Source organism: Pelmatolapia mariae, linkage group LG4, assembly GCF_036321145.2.
Source record: "Pelmatolapia mariae isolate MD_Pm_ZW linkage group LG4, Pm_UMD_F_2, whole genome shotgun sequence".
Taxonomy (NCBI): Eukaryota; Metazoa; Chordata; class Actinopteri; order Cichliformes; family Cichlidae; genus Pelmatolapia; species Pelmatolapia mariae.
In genome coordinates this window covers 11,583,003-11,611,001 of record NC_086230.1, presented here as the reverse complement: position 1 = coordinate 11,611,001, position 27,999 = coordinate 11,583,003, and the positions used below count along the sequence as shown (strand labels likewise).

At 39.1% G+C, this 27,999-nt stretch overlaps 2 protein-coding genes across 2 annotated transcripts in view; one reads left to right on the top strand and one right to left on the bottom strand.

Moving 5' to 3' along the window:
• The first annotated feature begins 109 nt into the window (after nt 1–109).
• Nucleotides 110–18,282, top strand: baiap2l2a (BAR/IMD domain containing adaptor protein 2 like 2a). The gene is made up of 14 exons (XM_063470556.1): nt 110–163; nt 612–687; nt 1,771–1,857; nt 4,895–4,956; nt 5,075–5,146; nt 5,737–5,814; nt 5,937–6,068; nt 10,073–10,171; nt 12,832–12,901; nt 13,786–13,999; nt 14,795–14,860; nt 16,454–16,564; nt 17,788–17,826; nt 18,201–18,282. The coding sequence occupies exons 1-14, from the start codon at nt 110–112 to the stop codon at nt 18,280–18,282; spliced, it is 1,242 nt and encodes a 413-aa protein (XP_063326626.1).
• A 4,245-nt stretch (nt 18,283–22,527) lies between these two features.
• The window catches only part of pvalb6 (parvalbumin 6), a 52,576-nt gene continuing 47,104 nt past the window's right edge, over nt 22,528–27,999 (bottom strand). Inside the window, exons 2-5 of the mRNA XM_063470555.1 lie at nt 25,743–25,808; nt 25,120–25,252; nt 24,884–24,993; nt 22,528–23,265 (exon numbers count right to left, since the gene is read on the bottom strand). Of these exons, the coding sequence (XP_063326625.1) occupies nt 23,240–23,265; nt 24,884–24,993; nt 25,120–25,252; nt 25,743–25,803 (330 nt within the window). The 5' untranslated portion in view covers nt 25,804–25,808 and the 3' untranslated portion in view covers nt 22,528–23,239. The remainder of the gene's footprint in view (nt 23,266–24,883; nt 24,994–25,119; nt 25,253–25,742; nt 25,809–27,999) is intronic.

The following is a 27,999-nucleotide window of genomic DNA, read 5'->3' as shown; positions in this document are numbered from 1 at the left end:
CAATCTAACTCTCATTTCTTTCAGAGGTTGTGGGACTTTTTCAGAGAGATTTAAGGCCTGCAGACCTTCTCTGGATTCAATTCACAGTTGCACTATTCTGGATATAAACATGTCGGGAATGAATAGTGATCAGCTGCATCGCTCCACCTTGGGGATTTACTCGGTAAGAAACAGATACTTTGTGTGGGCCGCGCACTTGCATTAAACAAACTTGATTTCCTCTCGAGAGATTCTTTGGGGAACTGGGGCAAATTTTGTAACATGGAAACATTTCGTGGCTACTGAGGTGGAAAACTCGTGATGAACATGATGTGAATTCGGAAAGTCATTTTCGAATTCAACGAGCATTCGCTTTCAATTGATAGCAGCAGAGATTTGAGTCTTGTGTTGCAGAGGCTCCAGTGTTGAGAGAGAGCGGGCGTGCTCATAAATATAAATTGAGTTCAAGATTAATCATATTGATTCCTCTTTAAGTGGGTTCGTAACATTTTTCTGGCTATCAATACTCAAAAGAAGCTGTGGTAATTGTGCATATGTGTGTGTGTGTGTGTGTGTGTGTGTGTGTGTGTGTGTGTGTGTGTGTGTGTGTGTGTGTGTGCTTTTGTAAACAGAGCTTGATTAATGAGTTCAACCCAGGCCTACAGAAACTGGTTTCACTGGGGAACAGTTACGTCCAAGCCTTCAAGAGTAAGTATTGAAAGAAAAGAACAAACGTATGGAAGTAAAAACAAAGAAAAAATCTGCTGCTAATTTTTTAAAATGTTATTTTGGGGAAATTTCGCAAAACTATCTTTATAACTGCCATAAACTGCAGTTTGGGAGCTGCCAGGTATCTATTTGAGTGCAACTCCAAAGTTCATATGCTTTGGGAATATCCTGGCGCTATTACAGCCTTAGTTATGGGTCTGTAACCAACCAACGTTGTTATGACTACATTATCAGCAGACAAACACGCTTCCACCACTATATTTGATATGGACATAATGGAACAATGACGCTTTTGTTCAATACAGTATTATTGGATTCTTTTTAGGTGTAGCTCTATATGTTTTCTATAAGTCTTGTAAGAAAGGGAAGAGCTCATTGCAGAGCCAGGATTAAACTCTGTCTTTCAACTACCTACATCATATTCATCACTCATCCCACTGCTGGTGCATTAATGTGAAGATCTTTAAAATGATGAAATGTAAATGATATTCATTATATTAAGTTAAATGTGTTTGTGTAGTCAGCACAATTATTGTATCAAGAATTAATCAGTAATAGCAGTGGTGCATCAACAGTCCTGCAGACGTGAGAACTAGATTTAGATGTGTCTCTTTCTCAGCCACAAAGGGGGGCTGTAAACTTCTTGTGTGTGTTCAGGGCGGAGCCTGAAACTTATAACATGTCACTGAGCTCTTACCAAGACCAGGAAGTGACAAAATTAGAACTTGTTAATTTTACTGTCCCAGCGTCACTTTATAAAATGGAGACTGACAGTAATAAAGCACAATCAGTAATGTTTCACTATTCAAATGAGCCAGTCTCACACTCTCAGACCGTTTTGCATACTTTTGTTCAACCACTCATTTGGTACATTACAGGCAGAGGACCTGGGTATATAAACGTTACATTTGAATACAAATAGGGTGGATAATTTTCCATATTCTTATATTTAGCAGCTCTCTTTACCTGCTTTTGAAGTGCCATATCTGGAAAATGAACTGTGCTAAAGAAAAGCATCAAACGACTGTGCTGTGTGTGTGTGTTTGTGTGTATGTGTTTCAGCTCTTGCTGCGACAAGTGACGCTTACTTCAGCGCACTTTCAAAGATTGGGGAGAGAGCTTTCCACACGGCATCATCACGCTCCATAGGTATGTGAGAATCCACAGCTGATGAGTGGAAACGCAAAGACGTTTTTGCACCTCATCAGGATATGAGCAGTTTGTCTGTGATGTATTCATGGTCATTTATTAAACACATTAAAACATGTTTTTCCTCATCGCGAGGACCCCAGTTTTCCCTGAGGCAGCATTTTATTGCACTCATAATTGCTGTGCATGCGTAATGTGTGCGTGTGATTAGCATACCCTTTGATGTGTGTGTTAAACATAGTGTTTGAAATTATTGAAGGCACTGCATTTCGCAGTATTTGCAACAGTCAGTGCACACAAGGACTAAAAGATTTCGCTTAGACTCACCTAATATTTGCATTGGGCTCAAATCAAGTCGGGCTGAAGAATGTGGCAGAACTTTAAACTTTAATTTCTAATTCATAACAGCTGGATGGGTTCAAAGCTAAATTAATGTATGTTTCAGGGAGTTTTTATGTAAGTTAAGAATGTTGGCAGATGGGTGTCAGATGTCAGCGGGGGACATGAATAATAGATGAAGACAGGCTGCGGGCTGTGCTCCGTTCACTTAACTGCTTTATGTCAGCGGTATGACAGTTTAAACAGTTGGAGTTGAAGACCTTGTAGGAACTGGATCATTAGTCTACTCTTACTGTACACTGTACAATGATATAGTCTCCCTGCTGAGGAAATGAATCCGAGCAAGAATTTCAGGAACAGTGACAGCCAAGCTGAATAAGTCGAACATTTCCAGAATGTACTGCAATGTTTCAGTAGGCTAGAAAATGATGATGGAACTGGGTTAGAGCTCTTATCAGTGTTTAGGTCCATCCCCTACCCTTCACTCCAATAAATGTTGACAGCAGGAGCTGGCCTTTGAGGTTTCTCAGGAAGCAGTTGTGAAACTTTCAGGATGCTATTGCGATTACGCAGAGATTCATAAAAAAGGAAGTAGAGGTGTTGTAAGAAATCAATTCAGTATAGTAACAAGGAAACTGTATAAAAATGTATGTAACTGTCAAATCACTTACACTGGTCCTCAAACCCAAGAGTCAAAACTGAAAGTTCACCAGCCATCCACACAAAGTGGTAAAGAACACTTTATAAAGCCACAAAGAGTAGAACACTAGGAAAACTGTAATATACACAACAGCATTAGCAAGAAAATAACTTCCAGAGCTAACAAACTACCTCATTTCAGATCATCATGTCATTTATCATTAGACAGAGATAACTAGAGTCAGTACAGAATGCAGTTTATAAATGATGATTTTTTTAAAAAAATAAATCATCTTAAATATATGCCATGGGTGCCAGAGTTAGCCGACCAAAGGCCCAAATCCAATATCTGGTGGCTTTTTGAAATGTGAAAAAGGTCATAGGGCTTTGGTTATTGGACTTTTAATTTTAGTTTTTAAAGTTTTACAGGTTTTTGCTACTGATAAAGACATTGGCTATGGTCGTTAATACTACACCAATGTAATCACGTAATAGACAAATATTTAAATGACCGAAAAGTTCGTTTTTATTTTGTACCATAGCAATTTATATTTTTGTAATACATTTTTAAAATAAAATAAAACTAAAACATAAGCAAAAATGTAGTTTGATTATTACAGAGCATTTTGGCCAATAATGTACTTTTTCTCCATTTACTACAGCAGCATTTCTTTATCATGTAAAAAAAACCTGAGACGTGCTGTAAAATTGAAACTGCATATCAGTTTTTTTTAGATGAAGATATTTGAGGAATTCAACACGTGGTTACACTGCTTCATGCTGACAGAAGGGGGACGTTTACCAGTCCTGTATGTGGCCCACAATGGAAGATGAGTTTGGCTTTCCTGTAATAAGGGATAAAAGCTATCTAAACCTGCCTGGCCTAAAAACTGATGAAGACTGTCCAGCCATCAGTTTGTGCCCTACTGCTCAAGCACTCTTAGGTCACGCAACATAATCTAAAACACAAAAACAAGACCAGCTCTGAATGACTCACAAAAATCAAACAAATAACAAAAGAGAAGGTTTGGGGATGAGGCAGTCAAAGTCTAGACTTAAATCTAGATGCTTTGACATGACCTCAAACACACCATTGATACTTGAAAACCCTTCAATGTGGCCGAATTCAAATAATTCTGCAAAGAAAAGTGTGCTAAAATTCCTCTAGAGCAAAATTTTCCCTTAATAAACTAAATCCTCATATAAAAACAGTATTTTGTATTTACTCGGGTTATACTGGCCTGATATAGAAATTAGTTTGATTATCTGAGAAATACAAGTGTAAAAATTATGAGAAAAACGAACAAGGAGGTAAATACTTTTCATTGTACTGTAGCTATGTACTTTTGGAGCAGTCTCCTTTAATAAGTACAGTTTCCTTATTGTTGTTCTGAGTCACTGTTAGTACAGCCTTGAACACCTCTTTATGAAATAACTCTTACAGCATTTCTTTACCTGCTAATATAATGGCAGTTCCATAATTGTCAACAGTCAAAGATGGGCCTTGGACTGATGCTGTCAACATTTATAGTTTCAGGGTTGGCTTACTCCTTCACGAGTCTTTATTTGGCTTTACTCCAGTCTGTATTCACAAGTGGAAATTGCCCAAAATACTGTCAAAGCCATTATGTTGGTTTCTCATCAGCTGTGCAACACTTTGGTCAACATCTGCTTTATTTTTAATGGACTTAGAAATACAGTTCCTTAATTTGGCTAGAGTTATCGTGTTATTACATGCACCTACATGGAAAAACATAATCTGTGTTAATAAAACAATAAAAATTAGGCTGGAGCAACACAAAGCTGGAATCAGCCGCTTGTGCAATAGTGAGTTGTGAGATCATTCAGTATCGTTGACACAAAAAGGACTTTAGAGTCATGACGATCTGATCTCATATTAGCAACAACAGAACAGTATTTTACCTGCTTATCATTACTGATAAATCTGGTTTAGAATCTGTTGATACCTGATGAGTTTGAAAGTCAAAATGCACATTATATAATTTCATGTTTTTGTTCTGTAAAGATATTATATATTTATAATCCACTCATCTTTCAGGAGATGTCCTGATTCAGGTTTCTGAGAGCCAGCGAAGACTCACCTTAGAACTAGAGGGATTAGTAAGTTACATATTAATAGACACTCATTGCTCATCATAGTGTTTGACTACGACAGAATGAATAAGTTCCTGGTTTTTCATGTTTTTAGGGTAACTTTATTTTCTTTGTCTCTTCTCAGTTCCGCTGGTTCAGTTCGGAGGTTCTTGACTCCATGGAAAAAAATGTCCGATTAGACAGAGATTACTTATTGGTGAGTAAGAACAAAACAGAAGGGACTGTAAGAGTATGACAGGATAGGGTAAACTGAACCTCTTATGCTTTCCCTCTTATATATGCTTACAATGGTGGTCATGCTAAACATGGCCAAAACTAAAAATAGAGGTCAGTGTATGTCAAAGTGAACCAGAAGACTTCAGACTGCTCTAACGGCTCAGATTATCTTCTCTTGGATCTGTCTGATGTCAGAGGTCTGGCTGTGAATGGCGCCCAACACACCTGCTGTTCAAACCTTCTGTTTGCAATTGGCAGCCAGTCAGAAGAAAGCTGGTTTTAAGCCAGGGTGGCCTAAAAAGGCAACAAACTAAACCAGCTTGTTTCACATAATTGATGGACTGAGTGGCAGGGCTGTAACCTAGTATTTAAAAAAAAGGCTTATTTTGAACTGTGAATCATACAAAGTTACTCTAGCAGAGCCCAAAACTTAAAAAACAAAACAAAACATCAAGCTGTAAATTAATATAACTTGAAAATTGTAGCTTCTACAAATAGATTTTCAACTTAATGTAAATACCTGGGTGATTGAGATGGTTTTACACAGGTGTGATATGCATTCTCGTACAGGGCAGCAGGGAAACATATGAAATGCAATTCCGCAGCCAGGCAGCAGCTCTGGAGAGACTGAAGAGGAGACCCAGCCAGGTTTGTGCGTTTCTCTCCTGTACTCTTTCAGTAGACTGGAGAGAAATTCAGCACTGCTGTTTGTGTATGTGTCCTTGTACAGTTTTCTGTATCCATGTTCTGTCAATTAGGCGTATCCTCAGGGTGGTAGTGAGTATGCGGACTTCCTCAGGGAGAGCCATAACCAGGCTCTGCAGGAGGAAGAGAGAAGATACCGCTTCCTGGCAGAAAAGCACTGTGGCCTGATAGAGTCCTTCACCAAACTCATGAATAAGGTATACAACTTACTTCAAATAGCATTTGTAAATTTAATATTTATAGCTCACTTTGGCTTACTAACTGGAGACGCTTCGCAGATGAAGTTTACTAATGAATGTCAGGAAAACATAAGATAAAATATAAGATATAATTCCCCAGAGTGAGGTCATCCTGTTTTATAACCATTTGTCGGACCTTTAAAGTTCAAGAGCAGGTTTCCTTCCTACAGCAAGCCTGGTTGCAGGTTGTGTCTTTGAACTCTGGACTCACTTTTATGATATTTGTTTCACTTTTTATGATACTGCTCTACCAACATTTCATGTTAGTTGTTCCTGTTGAGCTGATGTTGGTTGAACCTTCTGAACTTATAATGTATGCTACAACAGGAATAGATAAATAACTACTACTGTACAAAACATACCCTTGCAACATATTAAATATGACCTCATAACAACTAATCTTACCGTCATGTGAGAATAAGCAAGTAAGGTGTGGCCACTCTGCTGTATGCCTTTACGATCAGCAGTTTGAAAGCTGCTCAAAGAGATGCTAAAATGGAGTAGATGAATAACAGAGAAAGAATCTGAGGAAAGATGCTCATGAATGATCAAAATCATGAAAGTCAGATTAAATCAGCAGATGTAATGAAGCCGGAGCTCAACAGAGACACAGTTACTATTTAACCACAGATTATCTCATGCAATTTAATTATAGATTTGACATGACAGGAGCACAGTTATAGTTACTATTATTGCCGCAAAAATATGAGGCTCAACTTATTTTAGTGACGTAAAAAAGAAAAAGGATGCCACACTGAGTTTTAGTTTACCAGAAAACTGAAAAACTTAAACAGAAAAAACATCAACTATAGGCCCTGAGCCCTGGCAAAATAAATGGGGGAAAAAGGTGTAAGGTGCCTGGGACAAAGGACCCAGAACTTCCTTCCTGATACGAATATGGTAAGAAATCTAAGCTAACAAAGAAAGAAACAAAATAAGTCTTCAATCCCTAAAGGAAAAATCAAGGGTGTGGGGATAGCAGAGAGCTGTTTTGTTTGGGAGTCAAAGAACTCCTTTTCCTGGGCTTCTTTAAATAGGGGCAGGGAAAGGATCAATTACTCCCCCTGACATACCGGAGGAAGAAGGGGGAGACTAGTGAGAGAGGAGAGAGAGGAGCAAAGGAGAAGAAGCAAAGAGATTATTTCTCAAGGGGAGGGAAGCATAAAATCCACCAAAGCAGCTTAAACATGATGTGAACAAGGAGGCCCGTGGGTTTAGTGGCACCAGGGTGCTGCAGTGGATCCTTCAGGTCCTATGAGGGTTTGGCCCATGTGGAACAGGCTCATTGCAGCTGATCAGATTTTGATCTGGAAAGTTTGTTGTTTGGATCACTTGATACCTTCCAGTAGTTCATTTTGCTCAGGAAGGTTCCTAACTGAGTGAAGTGATGCGTAAGTGTCTGTGTGGCAGACATAATAAGAAATGTTCCAATTCTCCTGGTGCCTAAGAAATAAGCTCCACTACTTCCTTTATTACCCCCTTTAGCACAGAAAACACTGGGACCATCCTTTATGAAAGGAGAGGAGAAAACGCCATCCCATAAGTGACAGCAACGGACAAAACTGTCAATGTGCTGCATGTCATGTAAATGTGAATTATAATTGTGTTTCCCATTTCAAGCCTTGTTAAATGCACAGTTGAACTCTGAACATCACACTGCTGTAAAATATAATCTTCTTCTCGTCCCGTTGTTGCCTTACACAACATATATCAACTTTCTAAATCAAGATTATGAGCTATATTAATTGATCAAAGTGCGTTCAAGTGTCCGTAGAATTTAGTTTGGTTTAAATGATGCTGTCTTTGTTGTCTCGCAGTACTAACCAGCATTCTACCAAGAGCAGCCCCAGACCCAATGAGGAAGCATGAGGGAGAGTAATGTAGGCCTACTAACAAAAATATTACAGTGCATAGGCGCATGTATAGTTTCTACTCTCAGAACCCAGTGAGGCAGGTCAGATCAGTGGGAGGAGTCTGAAGGATATGAGGGATAACTCTTCTGTTAGAAACCACTTGGCACTGGGTTTGAAGTCCTGAGACTGAGGTGGATAGCTGGATTTATCCAGAGGAGAGCTGCAATATTACAAACTATTACACTGTATAAAACTGAAATCTGTGTGGAACGGCTGACCTATAGGATGTGTAGAAGAATGCCAAATGTTATTTACCATCAGAATTTGAGCTGCCCCGTCTTAACGAAGGTAACATTCTGAGTATTCATCTAACATAGTGACATAATCTCATTATTAGCTGCAAAAAGCTTTTGACAGACATTTCAATTTTATTTATTAAAGACTCAGTGGAGAGAAATCACTCGCTGTGTGCGCACTGCTGAGAAACAGCTCTTTCTGATCTGCTGTGTTACAATACCAGCATTATTGACAAGCAGAAATAAGACTCTAATTATTCAGGGTGAATTATGAGTCAAGAGTTTTAGGACAGAACCAAAGTTTTGAGCCATCCATCCATACTAATAACACACTTGGCCTGATAACTTCCCCCCTCTTTTTCCACATAAAGACATTGAGAAGCAACTACGACATCCACGACAGGCATTAGGGTTTATTTGTGTTAGATTTTGTGCAATTTACAATAAATAATGCACCACAAATATGAGTAAATCATGTTTGCAAATACGTACGTCATAATATATGTCACAGATACATCATACATACGTCACAGGCCAGCTGCCAAAAAACACAAAAAAACAACAAAAAACAAAAATATCCACGACGTTCACAAAACTGTTAGTAAATCCAAAAGCTTTTTGTGTGAGAAGGCTTTGCGCTGTCATATATTCTTTGTAAATCTGGCCCTATATGTTCTCTCTTTAAAGTTCCGACCTTTTTGATGAAGTGTTAGTTTTCACGTCATTTTCATTTTAAAGCTTCAGGCTAAGAACAAGTTGTGGCGAAGTAAGACGTGTGTTCTGTGGTTCATATTCTGCACACTGTTGATTCAACACAGTGACCTCACATCATTTTAGGAGACAAGGGTCATTTGGATGCTCAGCAAACCGCTCTTCTCATGTCCAGCGTCCATACGAATTCTCCTACCCACCGCTTGTCGTTGACCACAGTAAAAATGTCATCGAGGTCAAGGACAAGTGGTTAGAAAAGGAGATAGGAGGTACTTTTGGAACATACCCAATCTCTTGGGCTCCTTTTTCTGTTCCTTGTGCCTGTGCGCCTTACATGGTAGGTGTGGTGGATTTTCCTGTTGGGGTGTACTATGTCTGCAACATAGCTTGTATATAAAGCACAGATGTAGCGAATGTGGACCTTTGTCTTGAAGCTTCAAGTCAAACATTTCGGGCATCACCAACTTGGTTTTTAGAAAATGCAGACACTGCACAGCCATTCAGTAACAACTAACCAATCGCAGGGAATTCCCAAAAGCATTCCTGGAATTAATATCTATTTTACCGAAAATGGGGCCATGATTTACAAAATAAACATCAAGCTGTAGTAAATAAGATGTGAAATTAAATATCGAGTTCAGAGACTCAAAAGTTTTTGCTGAGTTCATAATCAGAAGTTGGGATTTTTATTTTTTTTGTTTTGTTATCGTTTATGCTCAAAAAGTTGGCCCCATCTGGCAGTTATTGCCTAATGGGATAATTCCTCACAAACTTTTAATGCCACAGCTTTAACCTTTCCAGATGAAACAGATTTCGGTCTTGTAAACAGAAAGGCATGCTGGTGGCATATTTGTAAGGCAAGATTAATAAAACTACTTTGATTTAAACCTACTTTTTTTTTTCAAAAGTTGTACGAATGGTATGTGTAATAGCACCACTCTGAAGATTGTGTTCAGTTTCCTCTTTTTGGCCAAATGAGTATTAAAATAAGCTGCTCTGACCAAAGCTCGCAACTGTGTTAATCCTCACTTACTAATGGGGAAAAATATTTATCTGCATGTGTGTGTGTGTGTGTGTGTGTGTTGATGACGATGTGTTGCAGAACGGGGGTACTCTCCAGCAGAAAGCTGCTGCCTGGACAGAAGAGGTTGATGCCACCAGACGACCGGAGGCCCACAGACCTGCAACTTTGGACAACATTGTGAGTTCAGAAGAAAGTGTGTCTATATCAGTGACTCACCCTAGCAACTGAATTATTTATGCAAGGTTTGGAGCCACAGTGACATATGAAACTTCCACAACTCCAAAAATATGCAGCTGTGTGGGGTATAATCCTGTCTTTGGGGTGGAAAACTGAGTGAATCTCTTTAAAGTCTATTTTGGGAAATTTAAAATTGAAAACCGCTTGAAAGTTTAAAAATTGCATTGTTGAGTAGAACTGAATTCATGAGCCAAATATTAGATAAGAAATCCAATTGCGATACAGCTGTGAGTTATCTCCACTGAGAAATTCATAACATCAGACCCAAGGCACACCATTGTGGGGGAAAGCACAACATTTTTGTTACCAGAGTGCCCTCTGGTGGTTAGCATTGATTGATTTTGAAATCTTCCAAATGAATCACACTTGGAGCATAAGGCACAATTACAGAAAACCTTCAGAGGAGGGATAAAGTTATAAACTGAAGAATGCGGCACACATTTTTAAAGCTATCTGAATCTGAACCCTGTGTAGCATTCAAATATGTGCACATTTTACTGTCTCTGAGTTCTCTGCGTCTCTAAAGTGATTTATTACCACCAAAGATAATTGCACAAATCGAAACCACATTGTTCTTTATAATGACAGCTGTAATTACTATTCAAGTAAACACCAAAGATGTCCCTGAGATAAACCCTGCTGGTCTGTTCCTCATTGGAAGGCGACATGCCAGTGAACCACAATATCCCACATATCCTTTCATAATAACAATCAGAGGATTAGCATTGATCCAGTGTTTGTTTTGGTCTGACGAGGGATTTATCCCAGTGTATCATAGAGAAAAGCCTGTGAGTCAGGTTTGACAAATTAAAAGAAAAAAAAAGCATCTATGTGTATACGGACTTCAGAGCCACACTGTTCCCTCCAAGTTTCTAAGATAAGTTGACTGGCTGCTGGCTGTAGTGTGCAATAAATCTTTTCATCTAACAATCAGTGAGTAAATGTGGAACTATTCCTTTAAGCTCAAATAAATCGCTGTTTCCTGGCCTGCTGGTGCAAACTAATCTGCCGCAGCTGCTATCACATGTAAACTACCTTCACAAGAAATAGTGAACACTCAACAACTGTAATTTCAAAAATGCCACAATGAATAATTTCTGGGCAGTGAAGTCATAAAACAGAAATGCTATGATACTTAATTGTTTTTTATGTCCAAAAGGAAACAAAACTGTAAAGTGTAAAATGCAAACAAAAACAGAATGCAATAATTTGTTAATCTCAGAAATTCATATTTTATCCAAAATAGAACAGAATACACATAGAAAATTTACCATTATCTCATCTTGAATTTAACGACAAGCAACCCGTCTGGGATGGGTCAACAAAAAGCTAGAAAATGACGCTGTACTGCGACAAAACATCTGCAGGAACATTTATCAGCCAATTAAGTCAACAGGCAACAGGTCAGTCACATGAATGGATATAAAAAAAAACAACATCTTATAGGGGCAGAGTTTCTCAGAAGTAATGATGGCAGAGGTTTATAATTCTAAAAAAACAAAAATCAGTAAATAAAAAAAATATATATCTGAAAATTGTGGGATAATTTCAGAATAATGTTTTTTTTATTCTCTAAAGATTCTGAGAATCTGTGGGTATTTGTGTTCAAGGGTTCCCAGATTTTTACAGACTGTCGTTAAAAGAAAAGAGGAAGCTAAAGTGGTAAACTCGGCCTTGTCCCAACCTTTTTTGAGGCATGTTCCTGCAATCAAATTCAAAATCTTTTTCTAAAAACTTATGCAATTTAATCTCACCTTGTGTTCTATTGTGAATACAGCACGGGCTTCCAAATCATTGCATTCTGTTTTTAATTACATTTTACACAACCTCCCAAAACTTTTGGAACTGGGTTTGTAATAAAAAAGTCCAGTATGTACAAGTGATTGGAACAAAGAACATATCGAGCAAAACAAGTAAAAAAAGCTCCCACAGCAGTAGAAAAGAAACATGGGCATAATATTAATGAGAACCTAGGAGAACTTTAAAAAAATGTATAAAATTAACATGAAAGATTCATTAAGACAGGTCAGTTATCATTTTAATTTTCGCTTTACTTCACATGGTAAAGTCTACATAAAACATCCAATTTTCAGCTCACTGCACGTGAAATGAAAGGCTACCAGGCCTAAAATTTGTCATCTACATCCCCTCAAGCAGTCAGATGCAAAAAATGCATCATACCTCAAATCCTGTCAGTCTACGTGGGCGGTGTTTCCTCTTAGGAAAATTAGTCATCTACCAATCAGAGACACAAATGGCAGAGTATTCATTTTTTATTGTGGAAGGTCAGCTTAGACTGAAACGACCCCAATTATTGCTGTCAGTATAGTTTGATTTAGAGGATTCTCAAAAACCTTTGAGAGATTAGTGATTGGATATCAGATCCATAATTTCCTTCGGGATTAATCAAGTATTCTGATTCTGAGATTAATAGAAATGTTGTTTGTACCTGAAATTCCAGCAGGTATAAGCTTATTTAGTCCACTCTTAGTTTACTCTTTCCTACAAAAACAACAGCAGTACCTCATGTTTACATGAATAGTAAAATGACAACAGATTTGAATATAGTCTCAGTCTGTGCTTGTTATATGTTCATACAGGTGGGAATGAGGGAGGAGGAAATCAGAAGGAGCAGAGACGAGATGCCCCTCGGCAAAATACCATCAAGAGGTGAGTAGCGGACTAATAAAGAACTACAATACTTTAAAATAGACTTAACATCAGCTTTTTAGGTGTTCAAGTGATGCATTTATGATCCATAGTGCTTTTCTACTTTCTAGCTTTTATCTACGCCTAAGCACTATCAATCTAAGATTCACTCACACTCCAAACAATGCATCAGGGGAAGCTCTGGGTTCAGTATCTTACCCACTTCGACACACATGGTTGGAGAACCCACCGAAATTCTGATTATTAGACAACACGCTCTATTTCCTGAGCCACAGCCACCGTGAAAAACCCATTTCAGTGATCTGATGTTTAGTTCCACTCAAAAATAAATGTGTTTCCGTCACGTTAATGCTTGTCTGTTAAATATTCACATCCCATCATGGCTATTCATCAGTGCTTATTATGCTTACGGCTACCAGATGTTTTTATCATTTTTTTTTCTCTAACTGTTTATTGCCCTCTTAATAACATTGCACATCGTGCACGTTCATGGCTCCTCATTTGTACTTTCAGCTGAAAAAAGTCTAATTATTTGGTTGCTTAGAGTAAAAATAGACGGAGTAATGATTTATCAAAATAGAACATAAACAACAGTAGCGAAATAATGTAGGCTGTAACCAGTGTTCACTGGAGGGGAAAATAACATCAGCTTATTCAGTATAATTCAATGAATTACCCCGCTGCTAAAACAAAAGCATTGCGCCTGGAGTAAGACATTTAGTAGTCTCCTAACCCTCTGAGTTACACACACACACAAAAAAAAATCTAGTCATTAATATTCTTTAATTAATAATTTCACCAGAGATTCTTCTTTGCAAAGAAAGTTTATCAGCTTAACAAACTGTTCTCTTCGTACCTTTGTGTTTCATTTGTCATTCCTCCAGCCCCGTCTCCACAGGGAAGCATTTTTCGCTTTGGAGCAGACTCAGCAGGAGGTGGTGGTGGTGGTGGAGGACGAGTCATGAAGGCCCGGGTGGCCCACCAGCCTGCTGGCTCCAACCCCACCTTGCTGTCCTTCAACAGGGGACAGATAATTAATGTGCTGGTCCAACAGCCCAGGAACGGCTGGCTGTTTGGACGTGCCGACAACAGCCCACGGTAAAAAAAAATCGTAGTTTGTGACTGCGTGGAGACTGCATGTGTGGATGTGCAAAGTGTCTGTTCCTGTCATTTGCTTGCAGATGACATAGGCCAGTTTAATAAGAAAAAAGCAATAATTTTAGCATAGTACAAAATGAATGGGGTTATTTGTAGACACAGAGATAGTGCCTCATAAGCCCTTCTAGCCCATTTAGAAATAAGCAAAAGCAAACTCCAAACACACATTAAATCTTAATTTGTTTGCATAGCTCTGCTACATATAACTACTTGCTCATCAAGATTGTCTGTAAACTACCTAGAAATCTTTTATCAGAACACACAGTGTATATATTTTGCTGTTCTACTGCTTTTTGTTATGTAAGTTCAACAAATTTGAACAGTTCTACATTCTCTGTGTTGAGAAAATGTGTGGTCCTTAGAATTTGTGCAAGCAGTAGTTGTTAAAGTTAAGAAGGATCAGTTTCACTATGCCAACATATGAATGAATAGAAAATACAGGAATAAAATGTTAGACTAGAAGAAAAAAAGAAAAATGAAAAAAGTGCACTGAATGAAACAAAGATAACAAAATTAAATATTTAGTCTGTACTTAACAGAGATGATACCCAAAGGCAAAAGTTCCAACCTGACTGACTGGCATTAACCACACAGCTAGCATCGATAAAAACTACTAAAAGCATAACTCACTTGTACTAAAAGGCTCACAAGTCGTTACATGTTCCTACATGTGTATTTCTTTCACTTAACACTTAACAACTGTAGCTTTTACTTTCTGTCACCTTTTGTTTTCAGTCAAGGATGGTTTCCAGCCTCATTTGTGGAAGCAGTGGACGATCCACCAGTGTCACCCGCCCCCAGGTAATAAACATCTCATTAAATTGACTGATCATCAGTGATCAGCAGTTCTAGAGTTTTCTCTCCATTATGTTATATATAATCTGACACCACCAGCAGTCCTATAAAACAGCAGGTAAAAGAATTACTCTAACTGGCAGAGAGCATGTGCATTATGGTAAAAACGCCCAAGATCGAGGTGACTGATTTTGAAGTATTAATACTGCAGCTACTAGCATCTGCATTCTTTCAGCATGCTAGCTATACTAACAAGTTAACTCCTGCTGTCCAGACTCTGATACCCAGCCAACTTGCTTAAACTTCGAAGTAAACAACATAATTTGGGGCTAGTGGAAGTTACATTATTCAAGTGTCTCTCACTCCTACATTCAAGGTTAGACTAGCACTAATTAGCTATTTAGCATTATACAAAATCATAATTATTTGCTCCATTCATCACTGTCTCCTTTTTTTGTCTCGTCTTCCTTGTTTTTCAGTCTCATTTCATTCCCAGAAGTATAATTCCTCTTCATATTCAGTGGGTGTGGGTGGTTTTAGTTGTTGTTAATAAGTTTGTTTAAACACAATCCTACTTGCTACTTATAGCTGGAACGAATGAAGTTCTAGAAAGGTCTTAGGTCTGTTTCCCAGTGTCATTGCAAACTTTGGCCCTGCTGTAGTTTAAAGTATATCAGCCCTGGTGGCAAGCGGTGCCTCTTATTGTCAAATGTCACGTCATGTTGCTATAATCGGTAGTTGTTACAGAAGTGTATTACTATATCATGACAAAAACAACGTATTGCTCAGAATGGAGGATGCTTCGCGTTTATTGCTTTTCAGTCAGTATATCTTTCCTTTCTGTAATAGTAGCAGGTAATAATGGATGGAAACTAAACCTCATGCACAATGTTTGCCTTCAAACGTGATGCAGAAAACATGATGTGGTTGCCCCAAGGCTGTCCCTATTGTTTTTGGGGCCAACATATTTAAAAGAGGGTCAGTATGAAACTTCATGGTCTGAAATAATAGGTGAACTACTTAAAATATTTGGGTGACCTATTGCTGTGGGGAAATTCAGCAAGAGCTGCTAAAGTAAAACTTTTTCAGTTTCAGTTGGACACACAGTCTGCCACAGCTAAATGTGAACTGCACCAAAGCTAGGCCCGTGCATCTCATGTGAAAACTCAATCCATCCATCCCTCGGCTAATAAGTAAGACCTGCTTTTGTGAATAAGAGAGAGAAAGGGATCAGGTGTTGGGTATAAAAACAGAGATCCTGTATTTCTGTGGTAGTCTCAAGAGCTTAAAAAAGGCAACTGGACTTTTTAGTAGTTATGTTTTATACTGCAGACTTTGGGTCAAGTTCCTTGGTTTAAATGTGCTACAAGCTATAAATGAAGTATACGCAGCAGTCAACACAAAAATTAATAGACATCTTTCAAAGTCTGATAACTTATTTAACATATTTCAGTGGGCTACATCCTGAACTTGGAGGACAGAAACAAAGTATCGTTGAGATACCAATACCAGGTTTTATATCGATAGGACCTAAAAAGTCCAGGTGCTTTTTAAAAAATTTGTATTTCTAAACTAATTTTAATTTTTGTATAATTTCAGTAGAACAACTCTCAGGAGCAACAGCAGCATGAACAGCCTGCCCGACCAACCAAGAGTCAGCAGTCAGAGTGGGGCCGCGCCCCCTCCTCCACCACCACCGCCGCCACAGTCGCCATCTATGAATAAACCACAGTCGCCATCTATGAACCCTATGAATTCAAACATGTCTAATTCAGAAAATAAGGTATGACAGTCAGTTATTAATAACCAGCGAGGAGAATATCAGTCAATCCTCTGTCCTATCATCTATCATCTGCAGTCTTTGTAAAAGAGATTTACGCTACAACTAGTTATCTAATGGTTATTTTTTTCCATCACTTAGTCCTTATAGATCGATATCCGATCCACTGTGAATTGTACAGATCTGGTCGGGTGGTGTCATATTAAACGCATGTGTAATTGCTGATAATTTATTAATGATTTCTTATTTGCCCGCTTGCAAAAATCAATCTTTCCCACAGTTGTGTGCATCCTTTTCCCACAAATATGTGGTTCATTTGGTCTTAACCCAAGTTTAAACCACAAAGTTCTAACCACCAGCCCACAGATTATTAACGATAAAGATCATTCAAAAACCACACTGTGAAAAAGTGTGGGACTCAGCGAACATGTAAAACTGCATGTGAGTGCAAAGATAATGGAGAAAATTAAGATAGGCAAGTGAGATGGAACTTCTCATGGGGTGCGATATTTGCAGACCTTTGCTACAAATGTGGCATTTGCCCATCTGTCCAGCAGGGGCACTGTGGCCAGGTGCTGTTCTCAATGACACCACATCCTTCTTTCTGGTGGATGCGGGGAGGAAGCTCGAGCTGCTGATGTGAGCCTGGAGTTTGTGTGCATGTGTGTGTGTGTGTGTGCTCCTCGTTTGCTCCTCTTTAGCACCCTGCCGTGATCTGGAAATAATTCCAGAAATGACCTTTTCACTTTGGTGCTACTGAGATCAGAAAGTGCTCTGAATAGCATTTGCATTTTAGGAACATGCAGAAATAATTTGAGTGCCAGGAGCTTAAAACATATTTTCAGATTGTCTTTGCTTGCTCTCAGTTGTTGTTTTTGCAGTCTATCACTACTGTAAAAATGTAATTTTGCACTTTGTGTCAACTGTGGACCCACTGCCAAGTGCGTGTGGGGCAACCTGACACAGGTCATCAATCAGCCCCTTTGTGGGAGGACCAAGTGAAAAAGAAAGGGCGAGAGGGTCAAGAGCTTGATCTCGCTGAGCTCCCATTAGTGCATGTGTCTTTGTTTTGTGGTTTTGTAATGGTTCTCACTATCTCATACTGTACCTTCTTCATCATGTTTTCTCTTTTTCCTTTTTTTTTTCGACAGAGATCGCAAGTGAATGACTCCCGACCGCAGCTCTTCCCAAAGTAAGAATAATATAATTTCAAATTTGCTTTGAAAGTGGAGGCAGGCTGTTAAAATGGAGCACTTTTGCTTTCTCTTCTAAAAAAGCTAATGATATTTTTTTGAAGTGTATCACGAACCCGTACAATCGGAGAGCAACAGCTGAGGGCAGTGATTGAAATGGCACGGCACTGCTTCCATTAGAGTTTGAAGTGCATTCTAGTGCTGAAACCATTTTAGTTAGCAGCATTTGGAAAACCATGACTATCCTTCTCATTTCAGGTTTGTGAGCTGATGTTTGTACAGTTTTCGAAATGTAATGCTCATTTCTCCGGTTATAACCTTCATACAACCCAACTTTTATTTTCCTCTGCCCTTATCTCCTTGTATATTGCAGGGGTACCAATCCGTTCGCCACGGTTAAGCTGAAGCCCACGTCCACCAATGACCGATCGGCTCCACGTTTATATCGAAGATGACATCGCGACCCTGAAATAAATGCTTTTATTAGGCTTAGCAGTTCGTTCTTGACCTTGGCAGTATATACTGTTCAATTCTGAGGTAAAATTGAGTCTTTTTTTCCCCCTTTGTCACACAAAATGGGACAAAGAAGAAACAAGTCTGAATAAGGACTTGAGGTGTGTATTTATGTCAGATCTTTTACAACTTGCATTAAATGATTTGTAAAATAGTAAGAACGAATCACTGTAACACAAACCAGTGGGTGCGTTGATCACAACGGGTCTTAAATCATCATTCCTCTCCTGTGATGTTTACGTCTTTCTGCCAAGAGATGACATGCGAACGCTTTTAACTTTGTCCCTTTTGGAAATAACTAATCGCTGTCTGTGATGTGTATATAATGTACAGCTGATGTTAGGAACAGAGCCAAAACTATGTTAATGTAAAGTGTATCTTTCATTATGTAGGATAACTCAGGGAGGGTGCTCGATGCCATGCAGCTGCTTTAATTATCTTTTTTTTATGTTTTTATATTGCACCTTCACCATTTTCCTCCACATGTTCAACATGTGATATTAAGTCCATTGCTAAATATTAATTGTACTTCAAATGTACTTTAGAAAATGATGATATAACCGCAGGCACCTAATGTAATATTTTATAAAAATAGGATGATGTGCCTGAGATGGAATGTACTGAATAATGTAATGTATTAAAGGATAATGTAATACTACCTTAATAGCATCGCATTGTTACTTTACCAAGTGTGTTTCAGTCCCGACTTCATATCTGGCCTCTGCTCCTAGCATCAGTACCTCAGTGCGATTCACCACTTCTTTCTACTTCCTTCATCTGTCATTCTGAATAATCAAAGCGTTTTGCACATTTTAGGGCAAATGAGCATCTACTGCAGCCTGGTCACAAATGAACCCTTAATGGTTTTAAAAGTATTAACCCTCATCCTACAAAATCCACAGAGGCATACTTTTTGTCACGGGTACATATGAGCAGCCAGATCTAGTGTTTCAGATTTTTTGTGCATTCAGTACACACTCCAGGCCTTTACAATCCATAAAATTAATAGAGTCACAATACTGTGCAAAGGTCTTGAGCCACCTGTCTTGTTACCTTGAGTCAGACTTTCTTTGAACTTGTGGTCTTGAACAGCAGTCCAGCCCTTCTGAAGGAAAGCATATATGGATACGAAAACACAACAGAACACTATTAATCATGGATTGTAGAGCAGAAGCACCGAGGAAATATTCCTGACGTCTGCTTAAAGAAAATGACAAGAAAGCTGCCTGAGGGAGATCAGGTTGTGTCTAGGGATGGGTATCGTTTAGGTTTTATCCGATACCAGTGCCAAACCGGTACTTTTGAAACGGTGCCGGTGCTTAAACGGTGCTCGAACCTGTGCTTGAACCTGTGCTTAAAGAATGGAGAACACAAACTTTGTCCAAAAACCTCTTATGTTTTTATTTTTAGTAGTCTCTTTTTTTTCTGCAAAATGATAACCAAGTTAGCTTTTTCTGTTGATACAACATACCTCCTTTGGTTGGAACCAGTGCTCAAACAATGGAAAACACAAACTTTGTCCAAAAACCTCTCATGTTTAGCTGTTTTTTTTTTTGTAAAAAGATAACAATGTTAGCCTTTTTTGCAGCTATTGGGCATATATGGTATCACTCTATCAAACAAGAAGACAGCCGCATGTAACTACAACGGTGTTTGCTAGTTCACCTTACCTGCATTAATTTAATAACGTGGTTAGCCTACTCAACGTAAATTACACACGAACAACATTAAGCTACTCACGCAGAGAAGAAAGGCTGCTGCTGCCATCATCATCCGTCATCATTTCTGCTACACTGGCAGGGCTAGGGGCCAGGACTCTACTCTTCGGGTTCTTGGGGGATGTTGCTAACTCCGGGTCCGATAACAGGCACCACACCCGCAGTAGATGTGCTCGGTGTGAGGTCTTGCAGCAAGCTATCAAATACGGTGCATTTCTCGGCTTTTAAAAAAACGCTATGCGTCGCCAGGTGTTTCATCGGATTTGAGGTGTTACCTCCTTTGACAGTATCACAGTATCAGCTTAAAGCACTTGTTGCAGGCTGCTGAGTTTGCATCTTTTGCTGTGAAGTACAGCCAGACTTTTGACCGCTTCACCTTGGGCATTTTAATCTGTAGCTCTGCTCTACAAGAACGTACGTATCTGGGCCCGCCTACTATCCTCGGAAAGGTAAAATGATTGGCTAGAATCCAAAGTGTATGACATCTCAGGAAAAAAAAGCACCGAAATAAAGCACCGAAATGTGCGCTGCTTTTTGGTCTGGTTACTATCATTTATGTCAGAACGACACCGGTACCCATCCCTAGTTGTGTCAAAGAATAAAGGTGGTCTTTCAAGCTCTTCAGAATTTTACAAACTCTGTTTTTTGCCTTATTTAATATTTTACCATGCATGTTTGTAAATGTTTCAAGAAATTCCTGCACCTATGTCATATTTTCCTAGAAAAATATAAAGAAATGAGGTGTAGCTCAAGAGTTTTGCACAGTATTGTACTTTATAAATTGCACCTTAAACTTGATGCAGTGTGTATAGCGGGCTCAGAGGATTATGGATCAGAAAAGCAATGATGTTTTTCATGCTGCAAATGCAGTATTTTAAAATACCCTAGCATCTTTGACATAATGTGTGAAAATACACATTTAAATTTCTTTCTGGCACACTAAATAGTACAGTACTCTTAACTATGAAAAACATTCAGATTTTTTAAATGTCAAATTACATTCAATTAAATGTCAAATCATTTTCTGTGATTCTGTGCTAGTGTGTGTTGTTTATAGATAATTATGAACCAATTTTTGTAATTGGTTCATAATGTAGAAGCAATCTAAATGATATGTATTCAGACTTTATTATCCCTGGGGCCCATACTTAAACTGAGGTCTCCTTTTACATACGTATAAGAAGATCACTGGCTTCACACACCTTAATAATGCTTATTTTATCAGCTTTTTTTTTCAGGTGCCTTTATTTGACAAACATACAATGATTGTCAAATATGCTTTTATTTGTTCATTGTAATTGGGGTAATGAGGGAATAACACACACCTGGCCATGGAACAGCTGAGAAGCCAATTGTCCCATTACTTTTGGTCCCTCAAGAAGTGGGAGGCACATTTGCAAACTGTTGTAATTCCTACACCGTTCACCTGATTTGGATGTAAATACCCTCAAATAAAAGCTGACACTCTGCAGTTAAAGCATGTCTTGTTCGTTTCATTTGGAATCCATTGTGGTGGTGTATAGAGCCAAAAATGTTAGAATTGTGTCGATGTCCCAATATTTATGGACCTGACTGTAGATAAAACTGAATTGAATTGAATTCATTGAATTCATGTGGTAGTTTATTCTTAGGAATCCTAGGTACCACAGTATGGTGAAGGATTGTTAGGCAATTTAGAGTTTGAGAACTCATCAAAAGATCTCAGGAAACAAAGTTATCATGGTAACTTCATCCTGTGATAGAGGATGCCATTCCCACATACTTCTTTCTATAATTCCTCGGGTTTTGTCTTCCTCACACTAATCGTAACTGTCTGTTGGAACAAGCATTGAGGTTGTCTCAGCAGCACTGAGCTCAATAGTCTCATGCCCGCTAAATAAAGTGATATCCTTCGAGCTTCAGATCTGTGTTTATTTGCTCAGGCAGTAAAATGTTCTACTAAAGAAGATAAAGATTCCTGTGTTGCCTGTTTGGGTCCTCCGCTGGGGATACTTAACCCAAATTGAACCTCGGCATGAATCCAATTGTGCTAATGGCTCTACAGCATGGTTCTCAAACTAGTATTGCACTTTTGAGTAAAGGCTCTTTGGCAAATGGGAGATATGGCCTTTTAAACCTCCACTGGATTTACACCCATAATGTGGCCTTGCAGGAGATTCCTCAGTAATCCATAATTGCGCCGAGGTTTTGTTTATGCCACAGATTATATATTAAGAAATATTTTGATGATACTGTGTGATCATTTTAACCCCCTTAGACACAGCAGTTTTGTTTTTGAAAGTACACCTTCTCATACAACATTAGGGGTTGTTGTTTTTTTCAGTTGATCTGCTTGATAAAGGAAAAAGTGACAGAATAGAGGAAGGGAGAAAGAAAGAAGGACAACAAGATTGAAAGTGTAAAATCAGATAAGAGTCACATCAAAGGAAGGAATTAACAGAAGAGACTTAGTGAGTCAGCCTTCTCAAGGCTTTTCTTTTTTCCACTTTATTTTATTCTTTCACAGCTTGACTTCTTTCTTCTTTTGGTGTGTTTTACAACAGCTCATTACCAGAGGAGAAAGGGATGGATGGATGGCTAGATAGATAGCTAGATAGATAGGTTGATGATGTGGGAGAGGACAGAGGGGAGCGAATGCAGTAAGGGGCACTGAGCCAGACATGAGTAGAGAGAAGAAGAGAAAAAAAGAAAAACAAAGAAGGGAAGAGAGAGGAAGAACTGGTTCAGGGAAATTGAAAGCTAGGAAAGGATGCAAAGTCAGAAGTAGAGAAGGAAATGAGGGTCTTTCTTTTATAATCTCTGTTATCTTTATATATCTACTTTATGCTTTACAATATAAGTTTAACTCCTGCAGGCATGTTTTTTAATCTATACATAAACAGAAACAAGAACAGTTTGTATAAAAAGGATTAAATAAATAGGGTGAATACGGCTAAAGGGGAAACTTGGGACGTGAGGAGGTTGCACAGCACAGCCTACTTCAGTGCAGCATTGTGTTTCGTGAAAACTGCAGATGGGAGGTGTTGAGGAGAGGAGTGATCGGCGTGGGGATCGGCTTCAGCCTGGTGGGAAGGAGAGGTGTAGGTGCTGGCGGAGGTGGAGGAGGAGGGGGAGGTGGGGGGATTGCCAGGATGTGGTGTTGGTTGCGACGTGATCCTTCATTGCAGTGGGAGCAGAAGAATTATTCTTTCACAAGGGCAGCAAATTCTGAAAGAGAAGGAAAAAACCACAACCTGTTAGGAGTGTGCGAAAACAGCAAAACATCGAAACACTGTTGAGGAGCACGTGCAGGCAGGTTTATTTTATGCACAATGCCAAGTTGATACCATGTCAATATCAGAATAAGGTTTTGAGACTTATCTGCATCAAACAAGTTATCACATGCATGCCTTTAAAAATCATGTCACACTGTTATCTCTGGGTGGGCAGTTGAATTTTCTTGAGCTTACAAAAGAAAAAATGTTACTTTTCTTAAATACTTTCTGTATTCAATCAAACACATTACAATGACAGAATTCAGGGTTTTTTTGTAGGGACAACTCGGGCCTTTAGAAAAGAACAAGACTTCAAAAATAAGTAAGAAAGTAAAAAAGTGACTGTGATTTTTTTCATTTTTCAAAGGCCCTGTCCACACGTACACGGTTTTTTGATACACATAGTTTTTTCATGTGTTTTGGACTGTCATCCACACAGAAACTGCAATTTAGATAACTGAAAACCAAGCTATAGAGAAAACACCTTCCAGGGTGAATGTTTTCACAACCTGAGATTTTTATCTTGCAACATCAAAGATGGGAACCTTTATCGCCTTTTTTGACATCAGGCTGCACACCGCAATATTGTTTCATCACCATCTGTTGCTTTAGCATGCTTTTTTCCCCCAACCTTTCCATGTGGACAGAGATTTTTTTGAAAAATCCTAATTTTAAAAGATACCTGTGTAAGTGTGGACCTGAGTTTTCCGTGAGTGGGCTGATGATTCCTATAGGCGGACCCACCGGTAGACAGACATTTGTATGAATTCTGCATCTACTGTGGATCTCAGCTTTTGCATAATCGTATGTTTACTATATTCAGAAGACAAAAATCATATCTATCAATTCTGTATCAGGGTTGAACTGTACATTCTTGCCGCTCTAAGGACAAAGATGTTCCTCCAACCCTTTTGAACCACATGCCCTTTATCTTTAGTTGACTATTGTGGTTAAGGTGTCACTTACAATGGCTACATCCCCCACCGGTTTTTAAAATGAACAGATATAATTACACCATGAAAAAAAAATGCAGTTTGATGGCAGAAGAAACACATGGCCAAGTGGATATCTTGTATGGGTGTGTGGGAGTTTACTAGGTCTTCTAGGACATAGATATCTCTTAAGTCAGTTTTAGTAGTGGATATAAAAGTGTCCAGATGAGTTCAAGATTCAGGATAATAGTCTTAGAAGGCCATATAGCGTGCTTGCTGCAGCAGAGGTGATATACAGTAGCTTCTGTTTATGGATGCGATCACAACCACACTGCTATGGCCAATTTCAAGGAGCAAGGCTAAATTTTAGTAGTGTGCTTTACCCCATAGTTCAGGGCAAAAAACTGAAAAAAACTTTTCTTAAATATGAACATTCATAGCCTTGTGCTTAAAATCTGCCCTGATTGCTTTTTCTTGTTTTTTTTCCTCATGATTTTATCCATGAAGCACTAAACACATACATAGATGAATGAAAATGGGAATAAAAAAAAAACAACTGGTTTGGATTTTTGGGTTCTTTGTGTGTGGGCCTTTATTTAGAATAACAGAATAATTAGATGTATTTGTGTTGCTGTTTACCATCGACTCCAATCTTGCCGTCTCCATCCTTGTCGGCTGCTTTTAAAAATGCTTTGGTTTCTTTGTCTGTCAGGTCCCTGCCATCTTTGGCAAAGCCCTTCAGGACGAATCTACCAGAGGAAGCAAAGAAGATTGGATTTGTGTCACAGAATGCTTTTGTGTGGATAATTGTTACTCTTTTGGGGATTTCTTTGCACACACACGTATGTTTGAGTGCATGTGTTAGTTTGTCTCACTTGAGTTCTTCCTCTTCTATGAAGCCGCTGTTGTCCGCGTCCAGCACTGTGAAGACCTTCTTCACATCGTCGGCAGACTTGGACTTCAGACCCACCATCTCAAAAAACTTCTTATGGTCAAAAGAGTCAGCAACTGGAGACGCAGAAAAACACAGAAGCCACATCAGGACTTTGACGATTTCATTTAAACTCCTCTTGACGCCTATTAAAACTTGATATTCCAAAAAACAGAGTGATTTAGATACGATTGGATAAAAAAGAGACAAAGCTTTTGTTGGACACTTAAAGGGCATCAAATTCCCGACGTAGGTAAGTGTGAATATTCACAAACTGTCAGAACATGATGAAACTACTATTTTCTCAATGTCGAGGAACGTTTCTTATTCCGTGTTGGTCTGGTTAATGAAGCCCAAAGGTGGAAAATTATTTTGAATAAGTTGAGTGTAACAGATATTGAACAACAGCGCGTGTCATTGCCAGAAGATCCATCAGTTTTAGGTCATGGAGTTTTGTCTACTACAGATTAACACTTACTCCTTATAAGGGGAAAAAAACAAACAAAAGTTCTGGTTCCAGCTTTTTTGGGACTAACTTTTTCCCTTCACAGCTGTGCTGGTACTCACCTGCAAATGCATCTAGAGCTTTCTTGATGTCATCGGTGTTGAGGATGCTGCTCATTGCCATCTCGGCTGTTGGAGGAGGATAAAAAAAAAGTCAGGGAGAGAGACTGAATCAAAAGAGAAGAACCGAGAGGGGACAAGGTTAAAAGCAAGGTCGCCAGAGAGCAGAGACAGTACTGAGACATTCTCGTATTACACTGGTGACACTCTAGAAATGGAGCAGGAAATCAGGACATGTGAGAAGGAGGTGATGAGTGACAGAATGAATTAGTGACAGTAAAAGAGGAGTGATAAAGGGAAAGAGGAGAATGAGAGGAGAAAGGTAGCCTGCTGTAGCAGGGTGTTGAGAGAAACGGGAAGTAAAGGTTTGTTTGTGGCATATCAGGATGTAGAGCCAGGGCTGCGGAAATTAAAACAAAAATCAGGATGGAAGGAGAATACCAGAATGATGGAGACGAGCGATGACAGACGGACACAAAAACAAATGTGCCTTTCAAATGTTTTCCATTTTATCTGTGTCATACCTTTGAGGTGGTAGGGATACAAACAGAGCGAGAGGCCAAGTCAGCAGGGGTTTAACAGGCCATATGAGTCCTCTGCTGTGTTTGAAATATCACTGGAGAATTCAGTTTGTCAGCCCACTCCAGATGGAGAATCTTCTTCTTGTGCCTCGTGCTATGAAAGGTGAACCCTGCGCTAAACTGCACTTTGACTTTTTACTGCGTGTGTGTGACTGAACCTGATCGCTGCTTATGAAGTTGTCACCTTCCCGCTGACTTTGACTGATGCCCTCTTTCCTGCTATTGAGTGTAAAGACACGTGTATGGGATGTATACACTAGAAGGTAAACACAAATCTGTAAGAGTGGAGGAGGATGTCAGAGAGCTAGAGAGGAGTGGTGCTAAGGGGAAGCGAGTTATGTGTGGATTAGAGGAAGTAGTGCTCTGATTTCACTTTACAGGCAGGCGAACCATAATGGGGTTTTGTGGGCAACACATTATTTCAAGTAGGCTGTGTGATCAATGAGTGCTAGTTCACTCACATCCACACGAACCTTTGCCTGAATAGGCAAATGTACGACTTTCTGCGCTATTCACAGTTCACCAGAAAAGTGTCTTAGAAATCAGGTGAATAATACATTACATTGAAATTAGCTCATTAAATCATTTCAGAGTGTCAGGTGCAGGCTGTCACACAGCACCACGCACAACAAGGCTAACTGCGAATCCACAGCAAAAAGCCAAAGGTCAGCAGGTCTTCCAGAGACTAACTAGTTGAGGACATTTAGTAGATCAAATATATTTTATTTAATTTATTCACCAATTTTATTCCCTACAAATCAAAAATGATAAACTGGAAGCATATGTTTTACTTTGTGTCCCACAAAGTTGCAAAAAATGTTTGCCTAGAGTACCAATGACATCTCTGGGAGTTTATATCATCCTAAATCTTACATTTTTGTACCTCAGATAAAGCTACATTACAGTGGGAGTTACAAATACATCAGAAGCCAAAGACTGTGTAGCAGGGTGTAAAATGGGAAGGTGTGGGATCCCTCATATTTCTAACACACGCTCAACAGTCATTTCATTAGGCACACCTGTTCAGCTGCTCATTAGCACAAATAATCTAATCAGTAGTCACGTGGCAGCAGTTCAGTGCATTTAAGCATACAGATGTGGTCAAGATGACCTGCTTGAGTTCAAACTGAGGATCAGAGTGGTGAAGAAAGGTGATTTAAGTGACTTTGAACATTGAGCATGGTTGTTGGTGCCAGACGGATATACTGCTGATGTACTGGGATTGTTCCACATAACTGTGTCTAAGGAAGTAGACTTAGTTATGTGGATTGAAATAGAGAAAACATCTAGTGAGTGCTGGTTCTCTGAGAGAAAATGCCTTATTGATGCGAGATATCAAAGGAGAGACTGTTTTGAGCTGAAAAAGGCAAAAGTGATTGACTGACAGATAATTCTCGGTATAACCAAGCTACACAGAAGAACATCGCTAAACACACAACATCTCAAGAACTTGAAGCAGATGTGGTCTACAGCAGCAAAACACCACAGCGAGTGCTATTTCTGTCAGCTATGAACAGGGAACTGAGGCTGAAATTTGAATGGGCTTAGCAAAATTGGACAACAGAGGATTGGAAAATCATGTCCTAGTCTGATGAGTCTTGATTTGTGCTGCAACACTGGCATAGGAGGGTCAGGTTCAAGTAAGTGGTGATGGTGTCCACCCATCTTCTGAAGGCTGA